The 16339-nt window shown below is 35.7% G+C and overlaps 1 protein-coding gene across 1 annotated transcript in view; it reads left to right on the forward strand.

The window, feature by feature from the left end:
• The window catches only part of PSMD1 (proteasome 26S subunit, non-ATPase 1), a 91730-nt gene that overhangs the window by 17348 nt on the left and 58043 nt on the right, over positions 1 to 16339 (forward strand). Inside the window, exons 8-16 of the mRNA XM_021690379.2 lie at positions 1113 to 1173; positions 2076 to 2204; positions 3548 to 3636; positions 4309 to 4387; positions 4914 to 5087; positions 6690 to 6801; positions 7361 to 7557; positions 8943 to 9038; positions 10071 to 10135. Of these exons, the coding sequence (XP_021546054.2) occupies positions 1113 to 1173; positions 2076 to 2204; positions 3548 to 3636; positions 4309 to 4387; positions 4914 to 5087; positions 6690 to 6801; positions 7361 to 7557; positions 8943 to 9038; positions 10071 to 10135 (1002 nt within the window). The remainder of the gene's footprint in view (positions 1 to 1112; positions 1174 to 2075; positions 2205 to 3547; positions 3637 to 4308; positions 4388 to 4913; positions 5088 to 6689; positions 6802 to 7360; positions 7558 to 8942; positions 9039 to 10070; positions 10136 to 16339) is intronic.

The raw sequence follows: 16339 nt of genomic DNA on the forward strand, positions 1-16339 counted from the left end.
TTGATTTAAAATTTTTCTTTCTTTCCTTGTCCTTTGTTTGTGTTGTGTTTATTTGCCCCTCTGAGTTAATCTTCTGAAATTATTATTTTTCTTCATTTCTAATTTTTCCTTAGTTTGATTATTTCATTTCTGAGTTTCCTAATTCTGATATGTTTTATTCTTTTCTATCTTATGTCATTTTCTTAATGTTTTTTACCTCTTTTGAAATAATCTTTTTTTGAGAGAGAGAGAGAACATGAGCAGGGTGGTGGGGGTGGGGAGGGGCAGAGGGAGAGGGAAAGAGAGAATCCTAAGCAGGCTCCACACTCAGCACAGAGCCTGACATGGGGCTCGATCTCACAACCCTGAGATCATGACCTGAGCCGAAAATCGAGTCGGACGCTTAACTGACTAAGCCGCTCAGGCGCTCCATAATTTTTCTCTTCTATTATCGTATGGAATTTTACTTTTGATCCTTGTCTGTGCTTATGTTTACTGAAATTAGTTTTCCTAAATTTTTGCAAGGAAGCTTATTTAGGATAGTTTTTCTAATTTCACTGCTCTCTAGATCTTCCTCTTGTGTTATAGAGTTTGAAACAAAATGGTGACTTATGATCTGAGACCTCCTAACTTGGTTTACTTTCTCACTTTTATTTGGGCTTTCTCTTTCCTTTGTTTCTGCCATATTAATTTGGATTCTGTGCCAGCATCTTCTCCTCAGTAAAGTGCTTTGACTAGAAGGGAGTGTTGGTTTTAAGAGCTGTTGGGGCCCCAACTGCTTCACTTCAAACTGGTGTAGCTGGTGACGGTGTATCTCTACCTGACTGTGCTTTGGGAGTTTGGGGGCTGCTTTCTCAACTGATTTTGTTGTATTTGTTGTCCATGCTAACCTGGTTAGTTGCTTTGTGTGGTTTTATGAATTTATTTAGAAGAAATTAAATCAGTGGGCTGCCTCCATCTTAATAGAATCTTGTGTGTTTCTTAAGGGAGATACTTAAGTAATTAAATATTTTTTCCTTGCAAAATATTTAATTTGAACATGATTCAGACCTTCATTTTGATAACAAGTCACCCATACGTACTATTCAGAAAAGATTTATCAGATTAGTAACTGTTGATTCTCTTCATTTCAGTGAGTCAATGGAAACAGAAGAAAAGACAGGTAGTGTACTTGTAGGAAAGACGCCGGAAGTGGTAAGTGTGTTTTTTGAAGTTGAGGTTATCATTTAACACATATTCCCACAGTATATTGTAAGTTAATTTATAGTGTTATATATTTGCCTTTATAGAGGTTTAATACCAGAGTCATTTTATAAAAATAGATCTTCTGTAAAAAAGTAAAATTTTAAGGATTGACCCTAGAAAGCATTTAACTTAGAAGAAATCAAATCTTTAGATGCTTACAAAAGATTGAACTCTATCTAGAATAACTGAATTACTTGTCACAGGGTGAGAAAAAAGTATGGCCTCTAACAAATAAAACGACAACTTATCATGGGGGGGGCACTTTAGTTTGTTGTTTTTAATATTCATGGTGAATGGAAGACTGGGGTAAGTATTAGAACAGTAGTCTGTTGGATATAAGTGTTTCCTCCTGCAAGACTTCTGATTTTTGATACTCAGGTCTATAAACTTGAACTGTTCTTTACTTGGATGGCTTGTTAGTTCATGAGATCATATATATGTGTTGATTAAATGTGCTTTTGATTTTCTAGTTCCGAGTAGGGAGTTTCTCACCTTAACTATGAGTTGGTTCTGTATGAAAGAGTTTTCCTTGCATATCATCAGTAATCAGTTATTTTATATTTTGGGTTTTTTTTTAATATTAAAATATTTTACATTAGAAGCTTATTCAGAATGAATTGCATTCTTCCATTAAACTGGTATCATATCTCAGTGGTAGCTATTAAAGAAATAAATCATTCTTTCTCTCAAATAAATGATACATGAGTTTTCTAGATCCTACTATTAAAATACAAGTTTTGCTTTGTGTATGGACTGAATTTCACTGGACTAGGGCTGTTAAAATACAGTTGGCTTAGTGGATTTCAGTAATATATGAATTTTCATTCTTGTTTGTTTATTTATTTTGGCAGAGTCCAGAGCCCAAGGACCAGACTTTGAAAATGATTAAAATTTTAAGTGGTGAAATGGCTATTGAGTTACATCTACAGTTTTTAATACGAAACAATAACACAGATCTCATGATTCTAAAAAACACAAAGGTAGGAAAGTCATCTATAAGGGAGGCTTTCTTTTTGTATTTATTTCTTTGTTGAATATTAATACAAATACTTATTTCTTATTGAATACTTTGTTGCATTTTATTTTGATCAAGAAAATAACTTTTATTTTTTTTTTATTTTATTTTTTATTTTTTTAAAGATTTTATTTATTTATTTGTGAGAGAGAATGAGAGACAGAGAGCACGAGAGGGAGGAGGGTCAGAGGGAGAAGCAGACTCCCCGCTGAGCAGGGAGCCCGATGCAGGACTCGATCCCGGGACTCCAGGATCATGACCTGAGCCAAAGGCAGTCGCTTAACCGACTGAGCCACCCAGGCGCCCCAAGAAAATAACTTTTAAAAAAAATAACAAAGGAGGAACTTGTTGAGAAGGAAGGGAATTAGTATTGATTGAGCTCCTGTTTTTGTGTTCACCTTCATTGGGAAGTTTAGTGGTGTTTTGTTTTATTTTCACTTTTTTAGTTACCTCTTTATTTTTATATATATATATATGTAGTGCTTGGACAAATGGCATGATCAGAACATTAATATAGTTTATATGTCTTTTTTCCCATTGAACTGCAAATTCCTTGAGTGCAGAGGTTCTTACATTGATACTGTATAACCTTTGCTGAGATATTGATCCTAACAATTACTAGTATTAATTTTAATCTCTGACCAAGTAATATATTTATCTGGTTCAAAAAATGTTTTAATATGAAAAGATTCATAGTATAAAAAATCTTCATTTTCCTGCCTTAACTACCCAGTACCCTTTGACAGTCATTTATTCTTTTATAGCTATGTATTATTTCATTACTACATCATTGATTGACTGAAACATGTAATCGTACTTGTCAAACTTCTAATAATTACAAATGGCAAATGGACACAGAATTACACAATGCATATTTATAACAATTATTTGAAGCTAATCTTTATAATATAGTTTCATTAAAATTAAAATCACTTTGGTGACTGCCAGAGGTGCAGAGCGAGAAGAGGCGGGACTCTGCTCTTCAGGTAACCCTAATACCTTAGAGACCGTAGACAAAACACTGAAGAGAAATGGCAAATTAAACTATTCAAAAATCGAAAATCTACTACCTGAACTTCTGCCTAAAATCTACTGATCTCAAGACCACAGATAAGACTCTGATTTGATTGTTTTTATAAACTACCTATTTAATCTTTATAAAGAAATACCCAAGATTCATGGTTTAAATATCATCAGTTCAGTTTATTAATATTTTCTTTGCAAAACAGGGCCTCTGATTGTATGTCTATATACAACCTTGCATATGTGTAAATACTTTGTCATGATAAAAATTATTTGTTTTTGTAGGATGCAGTACGGAATTCTGTATGTCATACAGCAACCGTTATAGCAAACTCTTTTATGCACTGTGGGACTACCAGTGACCAGTTTCTTAGGTAAATATACTTGAACAAGGTTTCCACTTTGGTTTAAAATCATCTTTAATAGGGACTCTGTTGACATTGTTACATGGATGTTGAGAGCTTCCTTTGCCTGCTTGTCCTGAATTTTAAATTCTGTTTTTGTTATTTTATACACCTTTTTTCCAAAGATGCATTTACTTATTATTTTAGAGAGAGCGCACGTGCATGCGTGCACAAGGGGGGGGGAGAGAGAGGGAATCCCAAACAGACTCCCTGCTGAGCACAGAGCCCAACTCGGGGCTCAATCCCACAACCCTGAGGTCATGACCTGAGCCGAAATCAAGAGTCAGACACTCAACTGACTGAGCCACCCAGTGCCGCTATACATTTTTTATTGCACATGTCTGCTTGTTTTAAGGTAAAATTAATTCCCTTTATTAGTTGGCTTGAATATATGCTTTTGCATGAAATATATTAATATAATTCTGCTTTTATTCATAATGAAATTACATATCATGCATTTTTTTAAAGTCTTCAGAAGACTAAGAACTTAGGAGGTAAACTAGAATCAGCAGTAACTTGAGCTCCATAAAGTAAAATGATTTGTAATAGTTGAAGGTAAAATTTTAATGCTTTGACTTTAGTGTTATAAAAAGCTTTATGGAATTCATTTCAGTAGTATTGCTGAATTTTCTTTTCTTACAGAGATAACTTGGAATGGTTGGCCAGGGCCACTAACTGGGCAAAATTTACAGCTACAGCCAGTCTGGGTGTAATTCATAAGGTAATATATACTGATCAGTATGAACAGAAGCAGTTTTTTTGGAGTTAAAAAGATAAAGAGTTTACTGTAATTCTTTCACAAGTACATTTTGTTAAATCGGATCAGTCCTCTTATAGGAAAGAATAAAGTAAATAAGAAACTAAAATACCTATGTCTTTGGTTTTAATAAAAGGTGGAAATCCTTTTCCTATGAAGACTAAGACATTTCTCAAAGGATGAATTGAAATAAGTTATTTGCATAGTCTAAGATGAATTTGGAGAAATGTTATAAAATGGGAAAAATTGAAGCATTTGTTTCTAACAAGGATGTGATTGGATCTTTTAAAATTCTCCTCTCATTTGAGTTACAAAGTTGTCTAGGGGAGAGAGACAACTCTAGGGGAGTTGTCTAGACACATCAAAGTGTCTAGATCCACTTCCTCCTCTTTTAGAAAGTGAATTTTCTGGAGAGAAGACAGTAATCATAGGAAATATATATTTTTTCTCTCACTTTCTCTTACACCTCTGTTGTGGTTCAAATTTACAGGGTCATGAGAAGGAAGCTTTACAGTTAATGGCAACATATCTTCCCAAGGACACCTCTCCTGGATCAGCCTATCAGGAAGGTGGAGGTCTCTATGCCTTAGGTCTCATTCATGCCAATCATGGTGGAGATATAATTGACTATCTGCTTAACCAGCTTAAGAATGCCAGCAATGATGTAAGTATTTGAATGAAAAACTAATTTCTGTTACTTAAGAGTCCAGGAAAACACTATATTTGCCAAATTATTTTAATGAATAGAAATTTTGTAGGATTTTGAAATTCCAAAAATAGAACTATTCTTAAAGAATTATTTTTTAAGATAATTTTCTTTCCTTCTTTATAAACTAAAATTGCTTCTCAGTCCTTTAAACCTTGTATGTGACAAGCAAAATAAAGTACCATATATTTGTAAAATATGTATTGTATTTCCACACTTAAGAGTCTTGAAATGTTATAACTATAAGTGACCTTAGTGATCATTTAGTCTAATTTTGTTATTTTATAGGAAACTAAGTCCCAAAGAAATGCATAACTCTAAGGAACCAGAATTCTTGGTTATTTGCTATTTTATAATTTTTAAATGTAATTCTTTTGGAAAAACTTATTAAGCAGATTGCTCTTACTTTATGGAACCTTGAAATAGGATTTTAGACTTTAGCTTTTATGTTAGACTCTTTTTTAGAAGGCTATTAGAGTAGCTAAGTAAGCCAGACAACTTTGTCCTTCTATTTCAGTGAAAAGATTGCGGCCAGTGGGATCATGTGTCTTAGCTAATGAGCTCCTCATCCACAAATATTATGTACATTTATTTATATCTTTGCCTCATTTCCTCTGGTCTCGGGTAAAAATTTTCTTATCAAACAAAGGTCTTTGGTTGCCAGCAATAGAAACTTCCACTGATCGACTTAGAGAGTTTATTGGAAGTAGCTTATATAGTTAAAGGAAAAGCGGATAAACCAATTCTTGCAAAAGTTGAGAGCCAGGGCAGTTCTAGGGATCTAGATAACAGGAACTAATGGAATTGTCTCTCTAGGCCCTACTGTCAGGATGAATGAACTTGAAATGGTTTGGGGTCATTTCACTGTAAAAAGATTATAATTTCAGAGAAAGAGCATCCAAGTGGTCTGTTTTGGGTCACAGTCCACTTTGGGTAGGGGAAGGTGGGTGCTTATTAAATGGCAATCTCACCAAGACTAGCCAATGGGAGAGGAGTATTTTCCAAGCAAGATTGGGATGCTGTCATCTATAAAAGGAGACTGCACTCAAAAATGACAACATGACTACTAAAGTGTCCTTCTTGAAATAAAGACCAACTTTGGCCCTTGACCCCATTTTTTCCCCACTTCTTTACAACCATGTTCTATTAGATACCCTTTTCTCCTCTCTTCAGGCTCCTTCCCCTCATCCCATAAGCATATTCACGTCTCACCTATCCTAAAAAAAAATCTTTCTTTGACCCTTGCTTCTTCCTCTTAGTTACTATATTTCTCCGCTTCTCATGTAAACTTATTGAAAGAGAGCTGTACCCTCTCCCTCCATTTTCTTGTCTTTCATTCACTTCTCAACTTGCTATTATTTTGCATCAGCAAGCACCATTCTTTTGAAACTGAAATTGCTGAGGTTACCACTGGCTGTCTGGTTCTCAAATACTTTGATCATTCTCACTAGGTCAATTGCTCTGCATATTTAATATCACAGTGTATTTTTAAATCAGAATAAAAACGTGGACTTTTAAGTACAGTGTTCCAAATCAGCAGATCCCATGCTTTTTCCCTAGATTGTTCGACATGGTGGCAGTCTGGGCCTTGGTTTGGCTGCCATGGGGACTGCGCGCCAGGATGTGTATGATTTGCTAAAAACAAACCTTTATCAGGATGATGCTGTGACAGGTGAGAGATTCTTTCCAGAGACAACAAACTTTAGGATTAAAGTAACTAATATTAATTAATTAATTAATTAATGTAACTAATATTTATTTTCTATTTATATTTTGTAGCCCCTTAAAAATCTAATAGATTACTTATAGAGGGGAGTGGATTTCGCCCTATTTGTCAAATTCCTAGAAATAGGTTTTGTTATATATAGGTTTTAAAAATGATATATCCTGTATATCTGTCTATATGACTGACTTTTGCAAATAGAAATTTATTAAAGTGACCTATTTGAATCTCAGAGCTATCTGTACTGCTTGGTGATAGTGTAGAATGATGTCATTATGTCTCCTTTGAAATCATTGTAGGATTCAATGATGCATTCTGTCAAGATTTAAAAGGAAAATAGCTATAAATATATGGTTGTGCTTTTTATTAGATGGTTTGAAAAAATGCCACCAGAAGCTAATTGTTGTTTTGATAGTTGATGATAATAAGTGCCACTTCCGATAAGATATGTTTTATTGATTTTCATACATAATTATTATTTTTTAATGTTTTACTTTTTACTCACTAGGTGAAGCAGCTGGCCTGGCCCTAGGTTTGGTTATGTTGGGCTCTAAAAATGCGCAGGCTATTGAGGACATGGTCGGCTATGCACAGGAAACTCAACATGAGAAGATTCTGCGTGGTCTTGCAGTTGGCATAGCATTAGTAATGTATGGGAGGATGGAGGAGGCTGATGCTCTCATTGAATCTCTGTGCCGTGATAAGGTGAGATGATACATTATTTATCCTTTTCTCCCTGCACTTCATCACACCCTGTTTATCGCCAGCATTTAGAGAAACACTTTCATTAGAAATTATCTCTGTTCCCATCAGAACACCTAGCTACACTTGATGAAACTCCTTGCAAGATCTATAAAGCTTAGTGGAATGTAGGAAAGGAGAGCACTGATTAGAACAGGTAAACAGGACTAATTTGAGAATTTTAAATTAAGACTTCAGATCAGTAATTTTCAGATAAGCAGATCCAGAAAAGTTCTTTAGAAATTTACAAGTTGAGGGCGCCTGGGTGGCTCAGTTGGTTAAGCAACTGCCTTCGGCTTAGGTCATGATCCTGGAGTCCCAGGATCTAGTCCCACATTGAGCTCCCTGCTCAGCGGGGAGTCTGCTTACTCTGACCCTCCCCCCTCCCATACTCGCTCTCTCTCAAATAAATAATTAAAAAAAAAATCTTTAAAAAAAAAAAAGAAATTTACAAGTTGATTTCTTTTTTTAATTTTTTTATTTTTAAAGATTTTATTTATTTGACACAGAGAGAGAAAGCACAAGCAGGCAGAGAGGCAGGCAGAGAGAGAGGGAGAAGCAGGCTCTCCACTGAGCAGGGAGCTGGATGTGGGGCTCGATCCCAGGACCCAGGGAACACGACCTGAGCCCAAGGCAGCCGCCTAACCGACCGAGCCACCCAGGCACCCCCTACAAGTTGATTTCTTTTGGAAATAATATTTTTGGAATCACTTCATAATGATTTAATAAGATAAAAAGTTTATCTCATTGTTTTTTCATCAAAAACCAGTGCCTGTCTCTATGCTTATTTATCTGGGTGAATTTTTTTCATTGCCTTTTGTTTTGTTTTATTTTATTTTGACCGTGGTATTTTGTGTGGTGGGTAGTCAGTGGTAGCTAATGCTGTCCTGTGTAGTCTGATAAAAAGAACCACTGTTAATAGTTAAGTGATAAAACTGCTCATTATTTTGCTCAGCTCTCAGACGCCATATCTGTTCCACTCAGTGCTCAAGAATTAAGTAAGCAAGTTACAATGTAGAATCAGAAGCGAGCTTCTTTGTTGTTTGTTTAATAGATGGAAGCTGAGTATCAGAGTAGTTAGGACTTGAGTTGATACTTCCTAGTCAGTGTACAGCAATGCAGGCACATTGCATAGAGCATTGGGAATTAAAAGGAGTTAATTCCTCCTTTATTAGAGTCTGTATTTCCACATTCGTTTAGAAAATTACCAACCACAAAATCGTTCTCCTTAAGTTTCTCATTTCTTACCTAAAACCAACTCTCCTGGTGGATGTAGCTGTGCCAGTTAGACTGTAGAAGTCACTGTTTGAAATGATAACTTGTCGATTGATGTAGATTATTCTTCTTAGGACCCAATTCTTCGACGATCTGGAATGTACACTGTAGCCATGGCTTATTGTGGCTCGGGTAACAACAAAGCTATTCGACGCCTGCTACACGTTGCTGTAAGTACTCTTTCTTGGGTAGAGGTGGAAAGAAAAATTTGCAGATGGACATTAAATGTCTAGGCTGCTGCAGCACCCACACTGCATGACTACCACAAGTGACCTCAGGTTCAGATTCTCACTAACTGGACACAATCAGCTATAACCTAAGCACCAGGAATAGAACAGGATAACAGTATGTCAGTACAAATAGAGGTCCTTAAAATCATTCAGGGGCAACTTCTGAAAACCAACTCCAAGGGGCACCCTCATTTGTAAGGGACAAGACCATGCGAGTATGTGCGGCTACCCTAGGATAGAGAAATCTAGTGAACAATAAAAACCACTTCTTTTTACAGCCTGTGAACTTAGCTTCCAGGTACCCCTAGGGAGCATGCTCTATTACAAGAGATACCTTGCACAGGAAAGCCAGTGCCCATGTTTTCCAACAGGCTTTTCCCATTCCTAGTCTTCCCAATGCAGGTAGAGTTTATGAACAATAATGTTGCCTGGTAACACAATGGACATTGCACATATGTCTTAACTTAGTAGGTTTCTACCATTTTGTTTCCAGGAGAAGGTAAACCTCAGATCATCTTCCCATGCAGGAAAGATTTAGAACCATTATTATCTTCTTCCCAGAGATACTCACACCCCATAGTATTTATTACTAATTTATCTTTTATCAGTGCAGCATGTGGTACGTTGTAAATTGTAAATGTTTGTATTTTGCTTGAATTTAGAACATATGTTGAAAACAACATTGAAGGAATGGTTAGATTTTCAGTGTAGCCCACAAAAGCTATAGTGCACCTGAAATAATCTTTAGAAGTAGCCCTGATTCTTAAACTTCACCAAGCTTAAAAGGCTTCTAAGCCCTGAAATAGAGTATTTCAGATGAGTTTTTCCTAAATTGAGGGATGACATTCTAATTAAAGAGTAATATATTAATGAGGTCTGATTTATATTTGAATGATGTGAGCGTCTCGTATCAGTTAATTCTAGTAATAGAATTCATGGTATAATGTAATCATCCTTTAAAATTTTTCCTAGGTAAGCGATGTCAATGATGATGTCCGGAGGGCAGCAGTAGAATCACTTGGGTTCATTCTCTTCAGGTAATAATTTCTTTTTTTTTTTAAGCATTATTTTATTTTTATTTTTCTAAAAATTTTATTTATTTATTTGAGAGAGAGAATGAGACAGAGAGAGAGAGCACGAGATGGGGGAGGGTCAGAGGGAGAAGCAGGCTCCCTGCCGAGCAGGGAGCCCGATGCGGGACTCGATCCCAGGACTCCAGGATCATGACCTGAGCCGAAGGCAGTCGCTTAACCAACTGAGCCACCCAGGCGCCCTTCAGGTAATAATTTCTAATTTCTGGTTCTCTTTATAGTCCCCCTTTTTTTTTTAATAGTAACTAAACAGAAACTATCTGAGGGATATGTCTAGGTTCAGAGTGAAGACCATTTAACAGTAAGATTAGTACTGTTGATCTGAAAAAGAAGCAAGTGTGTCTTGAGAGACCAAGAACCTATTTGAAAAGTAGTAAAACAACTTTATTATTTATTTTTTTCATAACATTCTGTCTATTTGCTTAAATTTTTAAATCCAAGTAACATGTTTATAGTACTCCTCTTTCCATACACATTGGTAATTCAAATGGGATGCTGTTTCTTATATAGGGTTGTAGAGTTCCTGAAGCTCTCTAATGAGAATAAAAGAGAATAGGCTTTGTTTCAATGCAGAAAGGTGAAAAATCTGCAGATTTAAGAAAATTATTTTGGACTTGAGATTTGGAGATGCGCTTGGCATAGGATAGTTGTGATTAAGAGGACATACTCTGAAACCAGTCTGCCGGGATTGAATCCTGGCTCTGCCCCTTCAAGCGGAGTGACTTTGGGCTTGTTAGCCTTTTTGAGCCTCCAATTTCTCAACTGTAAAATGGGTGTAACAATAGTACCTATTTTAAGAAGTGTGTTTTTGGGGTGCCTGGGTGGCTCAGTTAGTTAAATGGCAGACTCTTGACTTCAGCTCAGGTCATGATCCTGGGATTGAGTCCTGAGTAGGGCTCCCTGCTCAGCAGGGAGTCTCCTTCTCCCTCTCCTTCTGCCCTTTCCCCTGCTTGTGCTATTTCTATCTCTCTCTCTCTCTCAAATAAATAAATCTTGGGGTAAAAAAAAAAAGTGTGTTTTTGGATGAGTAACTGAATTAAGATAAGATCTAAAGCCCTTAGAACAGCGTCTGGCACTACTAAGTGTTATTTAAGCATGTGATAGTAGTGATTACTCTAACAGTGGTAGCAGATGCAGTAGTACTTCTTGGAGTTCTTCTTACTGTCTGCTTATCTCCAATCTCAAGTACCACTGTTTCTTTTGGCTAAGATACTTTATATTAAAACCCAGCAAAGGCAAATTAAAAGTACTTCTTTTAGCTCTGTTTGGACATGATTATTGTAGCTCATTTATGATGGAATTATACAAAAAAATAAGTTCCCAAGGTACGTGTCAGATGAATCAGTTAGATGAGTCTCACTCATGTCCTTTTAATCTCTGGGGTAGATTTTCTCCCAGGTGCCTGGGAGTGAACCTTTGTTGTAAAGGTCACAATATAATTCAACAAATATTGAACATCCATTGTGAACTGGTTATAGGAACTTCTCATAACATCTTAGATAGGAAGTTATTCCATTTATCGAGAAGTTATCCAGATAGGCTGTAAAATATTTTACTCCTCTGTGGATAAAAATGTTGAATAAAACAGCAAAGTACAGACCCATATGACATAGTAATCAGGTTTCTCCTTATACCAGTCAGTTTTGTTGAATAAGGTGGTTCAGCCACATGCTAACCTCCTTCATTATGTTGTCCTCTAACACTCATTTGTTCAACTTGTTCACAAAGACACTAGAGAGCCTTCACTAAATCTGAAGACAGTATTTACACAGATCTACTCGTCTAATACCTCCAAAATAGGGTATGTGGTGATTATTGTGTTTAGGAATCCATAGAAGTGTCAGATATTCATGGATTCTTTTTTTAAGGTATGACAAAACCTATGTGCATTAAGCTATTCTACATTTTTTAAAAAGATCTGCAGTTGACTCCACACTTAGTTTCTTGAGTCCTCTTTCTCTTTTTGAACATAGAATATTTAGCCACTTACAGTCTTTTTGTACCTTTGCCATTTTCTATTTTTTTTCTCAAATTTGTCAGCAGTGGTCCCATAGTTACAACCACAAGTTCTCTTTCAGGGAGGTGATTCATTTAGCTTACAGGGTTGAACTCATTTAAGGCAGCCAGTTTTACATCTGTTTTACATCTTTTTAAAAATTTTGTTTATTTATTTGAGAGAGAAAGCACAAGTGGGAGGGGCAGAGAGAGAGAGAATCTGAAGCAGACTCTGTGCAGAGTGGGGAGCCCAATGCAGGGCTTGATCTCATGATCCTGAGATCACAACATGAGCCAAAACCAAGAGTCGGCAGCTTAACCAGCTGTGCCACCTGGGAGCCCCTCACCTGTTTTACATTTTGATCAATCTTTACAACATTACTTTTTATCTTTCTGGTCCAAAAATCATTCTCCGGGGGGGGGGAAGTGGAAGTAAAAATAGATATTGGATAGTTCTATGTTCTCCCTGTCCGTTTTTGGTGTATTATTTCAGCCAAGCTGTGACCCTAACCTTTCATTGGTTTTGCTCTAGAGTTTAGATGTGGGTGCGGGGCGGAGGGGAGGGGGGGGGTGTTGGGAGGGTGTATTATTGCCATCCAGAGAGGGTTTTTTGTTTTGTTTTAATTCTTATCAGAGAGCTAATTTTGATTTGGAAAGTATATTTTTCTAGGGGTGCCTTTAGTAACTGTTGGTTTGTGTAAACAATCCTACTCATGATGGTCTCTTCCTTTGTTTTGTTTCTTTGTTGTCAGTTATTAATTCTTCTTGATTTTATATTTCATATCCTATAAATCAGTGGCCTGGTGTGTATATTCTGCACATAGGAAGTTGAGCTTCGGGAAAACTGTTTTTCTTCCCTTTTTAACCTGACAACGCTTTGCTCTCCAATTAACATTCATTTCTGCTTTTGCGTTTCCTGTAGCTCACACTCATGCTAAATTCCCAGTTTCAGCAGCAGATGTCTCCCATGAGCTGCTTTTAGGCTTTGCTAAGTTTTTTTTACTACCTAGGATAGTCAGATCCAGCTAATGAGTGGTTCTATGTGCTTGTGATTTCTAAGGGACCATTCTGAGTTTTGTTTTCATAATATGACTCTTTATAAGTAGAGAAACTGGAAAAGACTTTAGAGATGATTTTGTGTGAAAGTTGCTTTATAGATGAAGAAAATTAAATGTAATCAACTTGTCTAAGGAATTGCGGTTGAAACCAGATTCTCAAAATTTTAGATTAGTGCCATTTCCCCAGAGTGAGAATTTTTAAAGGTGAAAGAAACTTAGAAATATTTTTTTTAAAAAAGGAAATTGAATTCCAAAATAGTTAATAAAATTTCTCACTGTCATAGAACTAAATGGTAGAATTGAAATTCAAAACAGATCTCATTATAGACCAATGCTTTCTACAACATGCCTTTCCATCAAAGTACTATTTTCCTAAGTGACTCTCATAGAACATTTTTATTCTCAAATTTCCTCATTACCTTTAATATTTGGAAAGTTTCTGTTCTGTCTCTTAAGAATAGTAAATGTTTTCTGATGCACCATCATTTGCTTTCTTAGAATGTGCTCCATTTTATCATTTCTTCCCTTTTAGATGTTACATACTACTTTTAAAATAACTGCAGACATTTGACTTTCTTGAACCATATTTTAAGAATTTATTTCTTCTTAATTTTTTTAATCTTTTTAAGTGTACTTACTGGACATGAATACTGAAAACATGTGGGTAAACATGTATTTGTACTTCAACATAGATGAAATTGTCTTGTGGGAAACTAAAAATTCTCAATGTGTATTATCTCCTTTACTCTCAGGTAGTCCAGGGAGTTACAGTATTTTCATTGTTTCTTTCTCCTGATATTTGTGTGTTATTTGTTCATAATATATATGATAAATATTGAGATTAAGTTGAAAAACATTTCTACCAAGGTGAAATGATTCTAGTACATTTTTTGTGTAATAAATAGGTGATTGTTAGGACCATTGTTAATCTGTCCAGTAAGCAGATTTTATTATAACTATAGTTATAACTGTTATAACTCTTTGTACAGTACTGTGCTTGGCATTGACTGAAACTCAGTTGGAACTGAACATACTTTGAACTATTTTAACTTGACATTGGAAAGGAAAGGGAAGAAAGAAGTTAAAAGAAGCATTGGTCTTTACATACTTGTTGAGATTAAGTTGCTATAATGATCTGATACAGACTTTTTAAAAAGATTTTATTTATTTATTTATTTATTTATTTTAGAAAGAGTATGGGAGCACAAGCAGGGGGAGGGGCAGAGGGAAAAGAAGATAGAATCTCAAGCAGACTCCATGCTGAGTGTAGAGCCCAATGTGGGGCTTGATCTCATGATCCTGAGATCACAACCTGAGCCAAAATCAAGAGTCAGACTCTTAACCAACTGAGCCACCTACGTGCCCCTGATATAGACCTTTCTTAAAATTAGACAGTCCTGGTCCTCTTTGCTATAACTTAAGGTGTTACAATATAAAACTGGCTATTTCTCAGTGTAAACATTAATATGCTTTCAGATATGGATGGATCTTGCAAGATGTGAGGGAGATTCCTGGCGCAGACATTTTTTAAGACCATAAAGAAATGGGTTCCTTAAATATAAAAATGTTGTACCATCATAGATCCTTAGAATTTGAAGGAACCCCAGCAGTTAGTTACCACCAAATGCATGTAAAGATGTTTACAGTATCTCCACTCACAATTTTGTATCAATTCAGTACATACTGTCTGTATTCTGCCTCATTGTCTTTGTGTTTATGTTCTTGATGCTATAACTTCCTTTAATTTTGTCTTTTTCACTCTTTTTCTATACCTTTGTTTTCCCCCTTCATTAATTAACAATAAATATGAAAGCAAATGAAAGGGTTTTTTTTTTTAATTATTTTTCTAAAGAGATACAGTCTACTCTTTCTCTTTGAACTTAAAACTGTAGTCTTTTTGTTGCCATTGGTGTGGTTAACTTCTGAGATTTGCTTTAAAATTATAGATTTCTTTAAAGTATTCTGAAATAGAAGAATCAGTTGTATATCAAAGCGGTAAGAGTTTGTACTATTTGTACTTTTTCAAAAATAGTTTATATTGGAATTGTATTTCATTTTCTAGAAGTGTTAGAATATTTCTCATTAACTAGAGAAAGATCTCTCAGCTGACTATAAGCAAAGAATTTTTTTCCCTAGGAATTGACGCTGACTAGTTTAAGGGTCATATAGTTAATTTTGTAGATATGTGTATGTTTAAGCACATACACCAATTTGGAGGCAGTATAGAGCATGTGAGAAGGTAGTCTGTTTACTCTAGTTTGTCTCGGGGTAGAGTTTGGTAGTGTGCGTGCCATCTCTAGTATTTAGACTTCTGAAACAATTATATATGCCTTCAGATATATAAGATGCAGTTTGGAATACTATTAAAGTGACATCAGAAAACTTAATCTTATGTGACTTGGCAAGAATATAAATCTTAATATATGTCAAACCCATCATATTAGAGACTAGAACCAAAATGGATAATTTTTTTTTTCATGAGTGTAAATTATTTTGCCTGTCTGAACTGGGCCACCCTTCATGCTGCTGAAAAATCTTAGACTGGTGGGGGAAAGTGCCTAAAGCTTTGAGATTTAGGGATTAAATTTGTGGGTTATACTCTTTCTGGCAGGTGACATAGAGTCCATAAGGTCTATGTTCTAGGAAAGGATTCTGCCATTTGGAGAATACATACTTGGTTCACTTATGCTGAGCTCCATAGCCAACATATTTCTTGAAATAATTTTCTTAAACTTAATCACCTGGAGAGGGACAGCACTAGAGCAATAGGTGAAGACGTAAGAATGGGTCAGCCTGAAAAGGAAAAGCTAAGATATGGGCTGTCTTCACTGCAGACCCCCTCAGCCTAAATTTGTTCACCATTTATGGCAGTAGCATAACAATAAAATATCAGATGTAAATAGAATTGGCTACCAATACAGACTGCCCGCATGTACTCATCCTCATAAGAACCCTATGTAGATGAGAAAACTGAGGGTCAGAGAAATTAAGTATCTTTCATAAATGTAGTCAGTTAGCTGGTGGACACAGTTTGGATTTAGTCCCAGATCTAGCAGTGCAAAGTGAAATAAGGAAAGGATGAATAAAAAATGTGCCA

This window comes from Neomonachus schauinslandi, chromosome 3 (assembly GCF_002201575.2).
Source record: "Neomonachus schauinslandi chromosome 3, ASM220157v2, whole genome shotgun sequence".
Lineage (NCBI taxonomy): Eukaryota > Metazoa > Chordata > Mammalia > Carnivora > Phocidae > Neomonachus > Neomonachus schauinslandi.